This window comes from Manis javanica, chromosome 2 (assembly GCF_040802235.1).
Source record: "Manis javanica isolate MJ-LG chromosome 2, MJ_LKY, whole genome shotgun sequence".
Lineage (NCBI taxonomy): Eukaryota > Metazoa > Chordata > Mammalia > Pholidota > Manidae > Manis > Manis javanica.
In genome coordinates this window covers 67,179,294-67,195,225 of record NC_133157.1, presented here as the reverse complement: position 1 = coordinate 67,195,225, position 15,932 = coordinate 67,179,294, and the positions used below count along the sequence as shown (strand labels likewise).

General features: G+C 46.3%; 1 protein-coding gene across 5 annotated transcripts in view; it reads left to right on the top strand.

The window, feature by feature from the left end:
* APBA1 (amyloid beta precursor protein binding family A member 1) overlaps positions 1–15,932 on the top strand; it is a 190,692-nt gene that overhangs the window by 139,451 nt on the left and 35,309 nt on the right. For all 5 annotated transcript variants that reach the window (XM_073228633.1, XM_073228629.1, XM_073228630.1 and 2 more), the window contains one exon: positions 14,752–14,847. In XM_073228633.1, the coding sequence (XP_073084734.1) occupies positions 14,752–14,847 (96 nt within the window). The remainder of the gene's footprint in view (positions 1–14,751; positions 14,848–15,932) is intronic.

The window sequence follows — 15,932 nt, the reverse complement described above, 5'->3', positions numbered from 1 at the left end:
AAGTCCCACAGAGTGGATGCGCCATGAGTATTCATCACGTGTAAACCTGTGCCCCACAGTCAGCCTGCTGCAGTTGCCTTGAGTCGGTTCTCTGCTTTCTTCCTTAGCTTTGGTTTCTTCATCAGTGAAGTAAGTTATCAGATGTATTTCCCAGGATGACTGAGAGAAAATGGTTTGCAAACAGGAAATAAGGATCACAAGTTTCTGTATTTGTTGTGTCGGTAGATCAAAGCTCACTTAACTCTGAGGGTCGGTCATTGGCAAACCAAGTTAGAGGGAGTTGGCTGTTTGCACCCTTTCTCACCTGTCTGGCTGGCATTTCCCTTTGCCCTCCCAGTGCCCTGGCCCGTCCGTACCCTCCCCATCCTCCAAATGGCCTGAGGTGCCACTGTCACCGTAAGCAGCACTGGATCATCAGCCATTCATTTTCCAGGGCTGTTCTGAGAAAGTCAGACTAAACTGCTAGGTGGGGATAAAGGCAGCATGCACAGCCCCCGTCAGATAAAGTGTGCCTTCCACTGTCATTCCCAATGCCAGAGACCAACTGGAACAAGTACTTGGGAGCAGGAAACCACTTCAACACTAACACTTCTTAGTCAGAAACTAGCCAGCCTTCTGCTGAGAAGGAGATGCTGTCAGAACCCTGGGAGGTGAGGGCTTGATGATAACACCTGCCCTGGCCATGTGCACTGTGTGCCCCCCCACCTTTTTTTTTTAATTTTGAGAAAGATGATGTAATGAGAGTGGAGAAGCATCCTGGCTTCATCGGGGCCTTGAAATCATTGACATCTCTTCTACCCTGAGCTTTCTACCTTTCCCCCCTGCCTTGAATTCGGTGTCAGCCTACATGGATTTTTTTTGGACTGTTGCTAGGGAACTGCTGACCAAGGGCAAGTACACATGCTGATTCATTAAGACTTGTTAGCAGCATCGTATCCTGTTGGCCTTGTGACTGTGTCATCAAGCTTACAAGGGCCAGTGAAATAACTTGTTTTGCTACTGAAGGGTTCTGTTTTCCTGAAGGATTCCTGTGAAGGTATTTTGAACTGAGAAGCTTCCTCTTGCTGAGCCACACCTCCTCAGAGACTGCTGGCCAGCCATAGGTTTCCAGGGGTCTGGATAGCAAGGGACGGAGATGAAATGGGATCCGAAGTCAAGTAGACAAGACTTTAGGGTGAATCTGTGTTCTGCTGGGGCTGAATGGGAATGTTCTTGGCAGGTGAGGGAGGGGGCTGAGTGGAGCAGGTGTGGGGGAGATAGGGAGCTTTGGGGAGGTTGTCTGAGGATAGTTTCCTCCCTTCTGTCTCCATATGTGGTCTGAAAGGACTAGACTCCAAGTGTCCTTATCTCAGAGGGTTCTCCTGGCCTGGTGTGGAAGAAAGCGTATACCTCCCACTGTCACAAACAGTCAGGGTGCCTGTGGCCTGAAGTCATCCAGAGGCTCTGCTGGTGGAGCAGACTGCTGCCACACTCGTGTGCTTGTTGGCAGGATTCAGCTGCTCACGGTGCTGGGCTGGCCTCGGTCCCCAGCCGACTACAGGCCAGAGGCATCCCCGGCTCTTTGCCCCCTGGGCCCTCTCCTACACGGCAGCTTGCTTAATAAAGTGTGCCAGACGGGAAGACCACAGAGTCCGTGGCAAGATGGATGTCAGTCTTTTGCAACCCAATCACAGAGCTGCATCTCAGCCTTTGCTGTATTTATGGCCTGGAGTGAACTATTAGCACACACTCCCTCCCTGGGAGGGAGTACCCAAGGGTCCAAGTACCCGGGGATGGGGCTCACGGGGGCCATCTGAGAAGTCTGCCTAGCCCGTTTGGTATCTGTCATTACCCTGTCAGACCAAAAACCCAAGGACACAGCCGCTGCTGGCCTTGTCCTCCCCCAGCTGACCTGTCAGCCATTCCTGACTCGTGGGCTGTATTTATTTTGTCTGGCCGAGAACAGGCAGATCTGCAGATCCTGAAGTGACCAACAGAGAATGAGGCCAGAGTCATGAAAGGAGAACAGGGGTGCTAGCCAGCCTGAGGTGGGGCAAGCAGCTACAGCAGAGAAAGCTGGGGCTCAGGAGGGCCTGTGGGAATGAAAGAGAGGAGGGAGTGTCCTGAGGGGTCAAACGTGCCATCTGGATTATTCATAAGTACGTGGATTTTAACTTTATTCTCAAGGGACTACTGGTGTCCAAGAACTTGCTGTATAGACTCATTTGTAAGTTAAGGCAGAGCTTTTCAACCGGGGTCTTGACAGTGTCCCTGGACTGTGGGGAGGGGATGACCTGGGCCACTAGGCATGTTGCCTTCAACCCCAGTAGCCTCCCCTGGGCCTCCAGATCCTCTCCAGATGAGCCAGTGTTGTGCAAATATATCATCATTTCTCTGTGTGCCATGATGCAAAAATGGTTGAGGGGCACAGAGTTAAAAGATGTAGTTGGTGCTGAAAGAACAGACCTTGAGACTGGCTGTCATCCTCATGCCTTTATTTCTCCCCAAGCTGTGCAGTGAGGGCCCTATTGTTTATATGCTCCCATTTCAACCACCTTCTTGCAGCAGTGGAGCTTTCCATCGCAGGTGTTATCCATTATTGATGAGGCATGGAGAAGGCAGTGGTGAATAATTAAGCAGGTTTCAGATGCAGATTGAACATTAAAGGGAAGGAAGAATTAAAATAAGAGCGCCAGGGAAAGAATTCTGAATTCTGTTGCACCACCAGGACACTGTGTAGACACTATCTGTAATTTTCCAGAATCTGGTGATTTTAAGTTGTATGTGTGATGGTGGCTCTATGGTTAATAACTGAGGATTATTACAAGCTTTCTGCAGCAGCAGTGAATAGTGTAGTGGCTTTAGCCTGTCCCAAGTGCTGTGTGAACTCAAACCAAAACAATTTTTAAGAGTGATGGGGGGAAGTGGCTCCACCCATGAGCTGGGAGAATTAAATGGTAGGGAGTATTCAATCTGGACACTTGAGAATCAACACCAGACTCTTCTCTATCTTTTCAATTATTAATAGAAAGAAGAAAGTGTTTTGAGAGATGCCCAGGCTATAAATTGGGAAGGAATACCTCCTGCACTGCTCCCTCTTTTGCAAAGGGCTTTTCTGAAAGGGGGCTGACAGCTACGGGAATTGCCTCAGAGAGATGTGGATTATAGTACGTGCAATCTGACTGCCAGCAGGAGTGGTCAGAAGCAGAAAGACAAGCAAGGAACAGGGAAAGAAGTGCCTGATGACACCCTTGGGACCCTGTTTCCCACTCTGGCCTGCAGAGTTGTCCACAGCCCAAGAAACTATCAACTAGCATGGGTGGACTTCCCAGCCATGGATTGTTCAGGTCCTTTGCTTCTCTTTTTCCACCCTTTAACCCTATCATAGCTCATTAACTAAACAGGTGGGCTCAGAGAGACCTGCAGCCTGTCTGATAAGGGGTGTGGTGAGAAGGAAGGCTGCAGCCATCCATTAGGATGAGTCTCTTGGATGTTCTGTGCCTCCGTTCTTTCCCCGTTGCCATGGTTTGGTGTGACGTAGGTAATTGGCCCTGGGACGTCTCTCTCTGTCTCCTGTCTCCAGCTTCAGAACCACCCTGATCTCTGTTTCCATGTACTCCCTCCAGTTCAGTTCCGCCATATTTGTCCCGACCTTCCTCTAGTCTGCTGAGGCCTAGCAGAGGTGGTCTAGCTCCTGAACCCAATTTGGAATTACCTATTGGTTTGGATCAAACCATGCTGGCCCTGGAGGCAGCTTTCTTTTCTGTGGTCTTAGGGCTGGCTTGCCATATCCTCTTTATTCAGATTGCACTGCGAGGATGTTAGAGGCTCCCAGCAAGTGGGAAGAGGCAGTGAGGGTCCACCTCCGGCATCCTGTGGCCCAGGCCGCAGCTGACCACAGTATTCTCTAAACCCTCAGCACCTGCCCCGGTGCTCTGACGCAGCTCCCGAAAGAGCCTCTTTGTCCCAGCTTCCACCCCTTCTTTTCATGTGGGCTGGATGCTTTTTTCACAGGTTCTATAAACATAGCAGAGTTTAGGGTGTGTGAAAATTCTGGTAGCACCTCAGAACCAAGTTTATTTTCCCCAGAAATAGTAGGCATCACCGCCAGCAGGGCTAGGCCAGCCCCTTCTCTGAAACATCAAGTGGTGATGCCCGACCAGTGACGCACGGCTGCCTGGGCCTTTCACGCACTGAGGGCTTCACACGCATGGGCCAGACACCCTGGGAGGTGGTCACATCTCCTGTTACAAGTTGCATTATTGACTCGGGAAGCTGACATCACTGGAAATAATCCACCAGACAGGCACAGAGGTCAGGAGTTCTCCTCAGCTCCCAGGTGGATGCACCAGAGCTGGCCCTGCTGCTGACACAGCCCCCAGAAAGATGGAGAATTTTTGGATGTATCAATTTGAGCGTCATGAACAAGAGGTAAGTGGGTCCTCAGGCTTCAAGGCGGCATCTGCTGCTTTGTTTTTGTTTTTCTTCTCCTAGTCCTGTCAGATTGTAAGTTCTCTGCGCTCCCTTCAATTGAAGAGTAAGTGAACCAAGAAGGAGCAGACCAGGAGAGCATGGAGGGAGTGTGATCAGGTTTGCCTGTTGCTTGGAAGTCCAAGATAACCTGAAGGGAGGAAAGGCCATTTGATCACCCGGAAAGATGTGCTCTTTGCTTTCTCTCCATCAGGGCTGCACCCGTCTCTCCTCCAATAACTGAGTTCTTTGGGCACTGGAGCTTCCCGTTCCTGCTCTCTGCTGTGTCTTTTGCTTCCATGCTGCTAATGAAAATGAATGAGTCCAGTGCTTTGCACGTTAGGAACTGCTTTACTAGGAAATGAGACAATGGTCACAGTGTACCCTGCACAGTGCCTGGTGCATAGTAGGCCTTCCGTAAATGGTAGCGGATGTGGTTCTTAGTCATGTGCTTTAGAGCTGCAGCCTCTAATACAAACTAAAAGTGACTGGTTTTTCCTCTTACCAAACTCAGGGCTGGCGGCTGGGGAAGTAGAGTGTTCAGGGAGACCACCAAGGAGTTAAGGACCTAGGTGGGGAAGGGACTGACAGGTCCCTGCCTTTGTCGGTCATACATTGTAATGCTTATCAGATAAATACACGAGGCTGTTTCAAAGCGGAAAAGAAAACCTCTGACTATAGACCAGCATTATCAGATGATAGGTTAGCTCACCTTCTAATAATGACTCTTGTTAATAGTTAATTGGTCAGGTTTGGGGGTTTTTTTTTTTGCCTTTGAGAACATGGCTTCAGAAGCTTAGGCCTTTTGATAGTGTTAAAATGAAATGTTTGTGCGTGTGGAGCCCTGACAGCAAAAGCACCGCTATTTGAGGAGACGGCTACAAGTGCAAAGCCCCCCCTTAAGGTGCTCCACAGTCCAGGTCTTCACACTGCAGCCTTGACATGGGCTTAGTGGACTTGGAGCTGGGAATGGGAGTGCACTCCCTGTGGGAAGAGAGGATGCAAATGGTTAGAATATTTGAGCTGACAGTTACCTCAGAATTTGCGTTGGTATTAATTGAATCCATTATAAATGTGTACATAAAACACTTCATTAGGCCCAAGCTATTATCATTTTAATGACATAATTATGCCCCCACAATGCCTATGCTAACTTCCCTACTTCACCACATTAAGGAAATACAAATGTGCGTTGATGATACAGTTTGAATTGAGAGTGAATAATTATGGATTTCTTAACCAGCTTCAATTTTCAGAAACACAAACATAACTTGGAGCGAGAAAAAACTAATCATACATTTGGGGCTTTTTTTTTTTTATAGCTCTAACACGGAATAAGGTTAATTTAAAACACATCAGTGAGGAAAACAATGTACATTTATTTGAGAAAAGGCATAAAGCTGGATAAACAAATATGCCTAATGAAAAAGTCATGTGAGGTCATTAGAGCTAGGGAAGCCCCGCACAGTGGCCCCAGAGAGAGGCTTACCAGAAGAGCCAGAGCACATGCAGAGCCTGCCCAGGTAACCACACCTTTGAAATTCCATATCGAAAAGGGAATATAGAGCCAAAATGTTCAGGCTGCAAAGGAGTTAAATGACCAAGTGCTTGATTACAGTCTATGTGAAATGTCACCTTTGAGGACACTTGTTCCCCCTGTGTCCACAATACTGTCCTAATCATGTAAGGATGCATGATTTGCAAGCAGCATCTGCCAACAAAGGGAGACAGATTGTCATCAAGAATCAGAGAAGAGAATCCTGAGCTATATGTGGGTACAGAGAGCCATGTGAGCACTAAGTGCCATGCTACCCGTGTTCAGAGCCGACTGTGCACATAAGGCTCTGTTGAGTTTCTCTTGTCCACTGATCCCAAAGGGCTGGTGTCTGTGCGTCCTTTGTTATATTCAGTGCATTTACTGAACACCTGTTGTGTATTTTATGGGTGACCCTGTGTTAAGCACTTGGAGAAGAAAACATGTAAAGCCTTCATGGTGCTTATTAAAATACTGTAATTAATATATTACCCTATAGAATTATATTTGTATAAAATATAAGGTAGAAAGTGATGCACCCTAAGAATGGCACAGATAAAATCTAAGTAATCTTAGGAGAAGGAAGTCTTTCACCCAAGAGGACTGGAAAGATTTGATGGAAGAGGTAACACTTGAAATGGGCCTTCAGAGGCTGGTGGACATGTCAGGTTCAGACAAGAGCACAAACAAAGGCCCTGAGCAGAAGCATACAGATTATTTGCAGGAGGCAGGAAATAGTTCACTTTGGCTTGGCAATAAAGAGTAAGAACTGAAAGGGCGGGAAAATGGTGAATTAAGGCCAAACCTCTGAGTGCCTTAGGTGCCAAGGTGAAGAGTCTAGGTTTAGTCTGTAAGCAAAAGGACCCACTAAAGTTTTTGAATTGGTAAATGACCTGCTTAGAGCTTGTTAAAACTGTGTAAAATAGATAATAGGATGTCTCTAGTTGTCTTAGAGTGGGCTGCTGTACGAGATACCATAGCTGGTGGTTTAAACCACAGAAATTCGTTTCTCCCCATTGTGGAGCTTGGGAAGTCTGAGATCAGAGTGCCAGCTTGGCCAGCTTCTGGTGTGGGCCTGCTTCCTGGTCTGCAGATGGCCTCCTTCTTGCCATGTCCTCGCGTGGCAGAGAGAGGAAGCGAGCCCTCCTGTGACCCATCTCCTGCAGGCACTAATCTCATCACGAAGGCTCCACATTCACAACCAAACTACCTCCCAAAGGCCCCACCTCCTAATACCATCCCTCTGCAGGGTAGGGTTTCAACATATGAATTTGGGGGGACACAGTTCCTAACACTAGTGAAGAAGGCTCATGAGCTCCTAGTCCTCAGGTCTCATATGGTAGGTTGGTTGCTTGGTGACTTTAAAAAGAAAAACACCACCTTATTCTCAGGTTCTGTGAGTTCCACATAGGTGAAATTACTACATAATTCAGTCCCAGATAGATTTGGTAAAACTGTGTCATTTTTAAAGAATTATTTTCTCGTTTCCTTCATTGCAGTGAGTGTTTTTGGAGGAGAGGAACCGACATGTCCTGGGACTTGTCAGCGTTGGCTAGAGCTGGCAAGCACCTTCCCCTGGGTGTCCTAAATAGTGGAGTACCCCGAGCACTGTGGTCATACACAAGCTGGGTTGTAAATGAACACTAGAGCCATGCATGTGATTCTCTTTGGTAAATCACTCACAGCCCCCATATTCCGAAATGCTGTCTTGAATGGGAGACAGAAAACATTCCAGAAACTGCACAAAGTTGCCCAGCCTTAGCCAGTAATGAGCTATTCCTACCAATATTGCCAGTAGGAGTCTTGGAGCTTGTAAATTAACTTAGTCTTTATGGTATGATTTTATAGAACCTTCTGTGTGCCTTTTCATTTTATCCATGAATAAAATTTTAATAAGGGCAGAAGCAAGATGAGACAAAGAAAATATCCCCATGGGTATGTGTTAGGAACACCTTCCCATAGGGGTGAAATTGTTTTTGTTACTGTTGGAATCTTAAAGACTTGCCAAATGTTAGTTGAATGTTTTGTGCATACTGAGGCACTAGGCTGACCCCCTGTGTGCATTGTCACTGATTAATCCTCATGTCAACCCCAGAAGGTGAGTAGTAACAGTTATACCCAGTTGTTTGTGGTAATTGGGTTTACTCAATTCTCAAGGGGATCAGAGAAGCTGGGTAACCTGCTCAGAGCTGTGAGTGGTAGTCAGAATTCAGACTCTGGCCTGCCAGGTGCTGGGGTTTGAGCACCTAACCATTTCACTCTCTGGAAACCTGAGTGAGAATTTCACTTGTTCTGCTACAATATGAAATAAAACATCAAAGTCCTTTCCAAAGGAGAACCGTGGCTTGTGTTCTTCTGTATTCACACTATGCTTTTGCAAATGGACCGTAATGTCGGAAAGCCTGACCGTGGTGGCCTGGATGACTAGACCTAGTGCCTTAGGAATTGACTGATTTTTTACTTCTGCCAGCCAGCAGGCTCTGTTTCAGGGCCTTCCAAGTCCCCAGCTCTGAGGAAAGATCTCTGTGCACCTACACCAGAGACCTTCCCTACTCTCGCGTGCTCTCGGGGCTCCCTGCTTATGCCTGTATGGCAGCTGTCCTACCACATTTTTTTTTTGCAATTTATGTGAGATCTAGATTATCATCTGAACTCCCCACTTTATTTTTTATTTATTTATTTATTTTTTGGTATCATTAATCTACAATTACATGAAGAACATTATGTTTACTAGGCTCCCCCCTTCACCAAATTCCCCCCACATACCCCTTCACAGTCACTGTCCATCAGCATAGTAAGATGCTGTAAAATCACTACTTGTCTTCTCTGTGTTGTAGAGCCCGCCCCGTACCCCCTCCACATTATACATGGTAATCATAATGCCCCCTTTCTTTTTCCCGCCCTTATCCCTCCCTTCCCTCCCTTCCCACCCATCTTCCCCAGTCCCTTTGCCTTTGGTAACTGTTAATCCATTCATGGGTTCTGTGATTCTGCTGCTGTTTTGTTCCTTCAGTTTTTCTTTGCTCTTATATTCCACATATGAGTGAAATCATTTGGTACTTGTCTTTCTCCGCCTGTCTTATTTCACTGAGCATAATACCCTCTAGCTCCATCCATGTTGTTGCAAATGGTAGGATTTGTTTTCTTCTTATGGCTAAATAATATTCCATTGTGTATATGTGCCACATCTTCTTTATGCATTCATCTACTGATGGACACTTAGGTTGCTTCCATTTCTTGGCTATCATAAATAGTGCTGTGATAAACATAGGAGTGCATCTGTCTTTTTCAAATTGGGCTGCAACATTCTTAGGGTAAATTCCTAGAAGTGGAATTCCTGGGTCAAATGGTGTTTCTATTTTGAGGAACCTCCATACTGCTTTCCACAATGGTTGAACCAATTTACATTCCCACCAACAGTGTAGGAGGGCTCCCCTTTCTCTACAACCTCACCAACATTTGTTGTTGTTTGTCTTTTGGATGGTTGTCTTACCACATTTTAACCACAGGGGCAAGGGTATTCTAAAGGATCCCTGCTTGAGGGCATCTTCAAAGGGCTACTTAAAATTAACCTTAAACAAGGACCAAAATTTCAAAAGTATGGGGAAGAAGGGATGTGATTAGAACCTCTTATCTTGAAAAACAGAACTAAAAATTATTAACATAAGCTCAGTTTACCTTTTGGCTAATAACATGTAGGTAATAATTTCATCTATATGAGAATTCTTAGAATAGAGAAGTGTTGATTTGTGGAGTAGTGTTTTCTGTTTGTTTTTCAAAAAAGGGCATCAAACCATATAGTAGAATAGCCTTCAGTTCCCCCGTGACTTTTGTAGCATGATCAGAACGAGCCCTTCCAATCATAGAAAGCACCATTTCAGCAAAAATATCTAAGATTTGACTCAGTTTTCCCAAGAGCTTCTCCTAATTATTTGATACTCTAATCATGCTCTTTCAAAACATCTGTAACATCAGCATCCTTCCCATTTTTCTCTCCTTAATTGTTAACGGTGACCTCCACCAACTCTTCAGTTATCCACAGCAGGTTTGAGCAGCTCTCCCACTTTGCCTTCTTCAACTTTATACAGTTCTGCTTTGTATTTATTTATTTTTGCAATATTTGCACTTACATTCTGCAATGCATTTGCAGTTGGGAGGGTTTTTGTTTTGTTTTTGCTGTAATGCCAGATGGTCCCAACAATCAACAGAGACCAGCTGACAAAGACATGAACTGTACAGATGCTAGCATTTGGGAAGGACTGTCAAGGTGAACACTAACATTGTGAGCAGTCAGCTCATTGGTGACTGCTGTGTGTGATTGGGGCTTTTCCTCAAGGACTCAGGTAGCAACCACTGCTTACAGAGGACATCCTGCATGTGTTTGTAGGTCTTTCACCCCTGTGGGCCCAGGGCTCCTTGGGTGCAGGCAGGGATCTGGGCTTCCTCAGATGCCATCAGCACTTCCATGTTAAATAAATGAGTGAACAGTCCAGGTAGAACTCAATTTCTTGTATCTTTTGACTAGAATTTCTCCAAAAATCATTCCATATCTCTGTGTACCTCTTCAAATCACAGCTTTGTTCTCAGCCCTGCCCATTTGGAAAGAGCCAGGGACCCCTGACCTCTAGTTCTGAGGGTGTTCTCATTATCATCCTGTCAATTTTTCCGGAATGCAGTTCACTCTTCGTGCAGATGTCCTAAAGGGGAGCAGCAGAAGTGGTGGCTCAGTCTCTCAATCCTTTGGATCTTTTAGTCCAACTCAGGAAATAGTTACCAAGTGCCCAGATCGGCTTCTTTAGTGCAGATCACAGGCCAGTGACTCCCCAAATGACACCCTCTGTGCAGAGAGTAGGCACTGGCTGCTTGTCATCAAGCGGGTCCCCAAGGGCCTGTTCCTGCCCTGCCCTGAGCTCATCTCCCGCTTCCTTGAAGAGCTGTGCTGTGCCACCTCCCCGCCTGTGTCCAGCACCTCCACTCTCTTCCTGTCCCATCCTTCTGCATGAATACTGCACAGTCTCCAGGATTCAGCTGAAGCATCACCTTCACCGTAAAGCATTGTAAATATGCACCCCTTCTCTCCTGCAGAATTGATCCTTTCCAACCCTGTGTCCCCACATATGGGTTAATATCCCAGCCACCTGCCATGGCCCTGACTCTACATCCCTCCTCCCATTCTCTGGGAAGGGATTGAGAACAGGACCACAGCATCTCTTTCCTCTTAGTTTATTGACCCCATATTTGGAACACAGGTAGGCAGCACTGAAATGTCTGTTGAAGGAAGAAATGAATAATTACTACTTTTGCACAGTTTTTCTTCCTTACAGGCATAGCCTGAAAATTCCCTGAGCTGTTTTTCTCATCCCTACCATCAGCAGTGCAGCGTTTGACCCTAGGAGATGTTCAGTTGGAATTAAAATGAATGATCACTTTCCCCTTTGGGTACTCTTGCATCCTTGGGCCATCTGTGCCCTAAGAACAGGACTGTCCATCTCGTGTCCTGCCATTGAAGAACCTAACCTTCAAGGCTGAGAGCCTGGTTCTGTGGAGCCGAAGAGCTGGGGTGGTGAATTTAGATCACACTTGCAGAGCATCTGCTAGAACGCAGTCTGCAGAGGACAAGTTGTTGAGCCTAAGGAGACCTCCTGTCATATCCCAGAGCGTGGGGTTATTGCGTGGTCTTTAAACACTACCTCCTTACAGACATCCAAGTGGCACTTACATTTGTGAATTCCCAAGCCCGCATTTGCTTCTCGTCCTTGATCTCATTTGCTTAAAATTGTAGATCCATCCACTAACCCGGAAGGCGTGAGACTCTGGACAGAGAAATATGTAATGATTTTTACTTTTTGTATGGTGTTTCATTGGTTAAGTTTTTGCCTCTGAAACTTGAAAGTAAAAGGTATTGTCCAATTTCTGGGTTTTTCTCCACTTTTAAGACTACACCAAGGTAGAAACTGGAGTGAGAAGCAGACGGCTTTTAAAACAGACATTTGAGATGAGTTGAGGTGTCATTTAGTCCCCATGGAGGTTGGGTCTGCTCTGGAGGGGTCTGTCCACCTTGAATTTGTCAGCAGTGGTGTGGTGAGTAGTAGGCTCCCATCAGGGGGTTCCTCTCCCATTTGGGGACAGCTTTCCGCTTCAAAAGAGCTTTGCTGGAGCTAAGGTCAAATCTTCACAGGCAAATACCATTTCTCTAATTCAAAAATGCAGATTTGACATTCTACACATAGCTACATAGGGGTGCTGCATCAGAAGGGAGCTTACCATTGATCCCTAAAAATAATAAGAGTTGTGGTTGATCCGCTTTCTATGCAGGTTGAAAAATATGGTGAATCTGGAAACTACACTGAAATCATTTATTCAGTAAATATTTATTGAGTTCCTGCTGTCTGGGAGACCCAAGGCTCAGCACTTGGATTACAAAGATGAGTAAGACAGGATCCCTGCTGAAGAAAGAGCTCCTGGAGGAGGGAAGACGTAAACAGATGATTACAAAACCTGGCATACCACCAGGGGAGGACAGTACCATGCAGAAAGTCTGAGCAAGCTTCAGCAAGATGGGCACCAAATGTAGGAGAAAATGAGGGAGAGCCCTCTGGTTGGGGGTCATGAATTGCATGTGTAAATAGAACACGAACTAGCTCATTTGCATGCAGAAGGCTAGAGCACCCAGTGCGGGGAAGAAGTGATCCCTGAGGACAGTCAGTGGGGGGCCCCACGAGAGCCTCCTTGAGGACAGTGCCCCCCCGCAGTAGCATATGTGCCCCCTGGCCAGTGCCCAGCACTGGTCACCCAGCCTCCCTGTGGCGTCTGGCCTGCCTGTTCCACATCCCAGCCCAGTCCACATGACCTGTCTTCCCCCATCATTCTGCAGTGATCTGCTGCCCCCAACATTACAAAGAATCCATTTTTAGAAGATTTGCAACAACAAAAATAAATAGGAACCATGGGGCTCTCTTTGGAGGTTATTTCTTTTTTTAATGAAGGTGTTACACAGCCCTCAAACCAAGCAATTAAAGAAAAACCAGCTGCACTAGCTTCCCCAGGGACTCGACCCTTAAAATCTTTGCAACAGAGAAAATTATCTGGGGAAAAATAGACAAATATCTAAGAAAACGCTTCAAATTTGAAAAACTGGGAAAATTTAAAGGCACTAAATTCTCATGAGGACTTGACTACATTAATTCTGAGTAAGCCAAACATAGAGCTAACTCAGCAAGTACCCACCATCTCTCTTGGGTGCCAAATGAAGAATTCTGTGTGTTTCTTCTTAAAGGCATGCAGGGCTGTTTTCTCACATCCAGGGGCTGCGGGGCTTGGGGGAATTTATCTGCAGCTACCTTATACCCATCCACTTGGTTTTACTGCGGAGGGGCGGATTTCTGTCTGTGCATGTTTCAGAGGCTCACTGGCCCTCACCTCCCTGTGCAGAGTCAGGTGTATGGGCTGACGGGAAGCACACCCAAGCCCCACAGCCATCCGCTGGGACCATGCTCTGAGAGTGAGTATGACTGCATTTCACCCCATCATCCTCCAGGTCATTTGCTGCCACATGTTTCCTGTAATTCCGACTTTTTGAATGTAATTCAGACTTATTGATGTATTTTTTATGATTCCACACAATGCTCCCTGAGGTCTCCTTCATGCTTTAATGTGCCCCTCCCGTGTGCAGCAACGGAACATTCTCCTTCTCCATACTGGGGTGTTTCTCTGATGTCTCCCTGCCTCAGCTTTCCGGAGGGGGCCGGTCTCAGGAGATCAGAGGTGGGTTCGAGCACTCTGGGTGTCACTTTGCTTCCTTTCCCTCATGTGCCTCCCACACTTACAGCTCCACACTCCTTGTAGATCCTTAGTGTAAGTTCTGTTTTATGCCTTTCATCAAATATTGCCAATGCTGAAGCAATGTGTTCTTTTTCTCGGAGGATCAACGCTACAGAATATTTACGTATTGACTGGGGTAGGTCTTTGGAGCTTGTGTTGTTCTCATGCCTGGGCTTGCTGGCTGACTTCAGTCATTCACTTGGGGGGCATTTGTGGAGACAGAATGTGTGTCAGGCACTGGCCCGGAGCTTCGTGTTCATTTCCTGCAGGAACACACTGGAGAGGGTCCATGCTTCCCAAACCTATTTTTCTAAGCCTTATTTTCAAATCTATCACTTAACAAAGGATTTTTTAACTGTTCTAAGAGCAGCCAAGGCAATGTTGTTTGAATGTTAAAATTTCTCTGATTTTTCCATGGCCTGTGGATTAAATCAGACAAAATATTTGGAATCCGAACTGACAAGGAACATACAGATGGTATGGTTCCCAGTCATCAGAATCAATCCCAGCTGCCTCTTTAAAAATACCTGTGTAAATTTTTACTTTTCTGTTCAGATCATCTTGCGTGAGTGATTTTATAAGCCTCGTAGTAACTGAAGTCTTTGTTGCTAAGAAAAAATTAAAACACAAACATTTGGGTATCACTGTTAGCTTTATTCATCTATGGCTTTTAGTTTGATGCTCAACTTTTGCTGTATTTAAATACTTGGCTGACCAGGGCAGGGTGGAGGAAGCTGAGTTAGAAGGGCTCCTTTGAAAACATGGCAGGAACTTAAAAGACAACTCAAAAAACCCAGTCCTTTGTTGTACAGTTAGCAGTTCTTTCCCAAGGAAGTTTTCTCACCACTAAACTATTCAGCTGTGTTTGGCTTTCTCCTCTCTCCCTGGCTGGGGTGTCCACTGAGACCCTCAGATTCACACTGTGTTATTCCCTTGCTGTGTTCCAGTCTCCGTCTCCTGGCAGCTCCTCCCCCCTGGGTGCAGAGTCTTCAGGTACACCCCTTCAACCCAGTGACCCTGCGGAAGCCTCCACACATAAAGAGGTAGGGTGACATTTTGTTCCAAGGGCAATCAGCCTGTTTTTATTCTAACTTGGGTTTATGCTTTCTTCAGTCTCCCACAGAGCTTCTGACCCAAATTACCCTGGGGGGAAAAATTCTAACTTGTCTTCTCCAGTGTGGAATTGGGTGATTAAAGCGGTGCCATCCAACTTTGCAGCCACTAGCCACAGAGGTCTCTTTTAAAAATAAAGTGAAAAATTATCTTCCTCAGGCACTCTAGGTACTTTTCAAGTGCTCAGTAGGCACATGTGACCAGCGGCTGCTGTACTGGAAGGAGGGATGACAGGCATTTCCCTCAGTGCATAAAGCTTTTGGACAGTGCTGGCCATGGGACACCAAAAACTCTGTGTAGCAGCATCCTTCCTCCTGGTACGAGCCTCTGATGCCATGGACTTACAGTTGCTATGTGGCTTGGGAAACGGGTTGGTTTCTTAAATACCCAGGTGAAAATATCTTTCATGACAAGAGGGTGACCACTTGTCCTGGTTTTCCTGGGGTGGGGGAAGTTCCAGTTCACACCTGTTGTGCAAGGAGTGCACCTAGTGAGCACCCTTTCTGCATTGATGGAAATGGTCTACTTCTGTACTGTCCTCTGTTGTAGTCACTAGCTACAGGTGCCTAGCGAGTCCTTGAAATGTGGCTGGTGGAACTGAGGAAACGAATTATGCATTTTATTCCATCTTAATTAACTTAAATAGTCATGTGTGGCTAGAGGGTACTGGACAGACAGTGTAGCCCTCAAGTGCCCCTCTTGGACAGTAAGTCATATCATCACCCACTGACAGAGACCAAACAGAGCTCCAGCAGGGAGCATTTAGGGGAAGACTGTGCTTGCTCCCAGAGGTTTCTGTGGCTGTAAAAGGGAGGCTGCTTTTCTCTGAGGGAAGCCACTGCTTTCTCCAGCACTGGCATCCTTTTACACCCAACGAATCACCACCTGCACCTGTTTCTGAACCAGCATCAGGTAAATAGTGGCCTGTTCACTTTAAATACAGATGCGTTCAGCTCACTTTAAATATAGATGCTGCCTCATCAGCACTGAGAATATGCATCAGACAGAGGTAAAC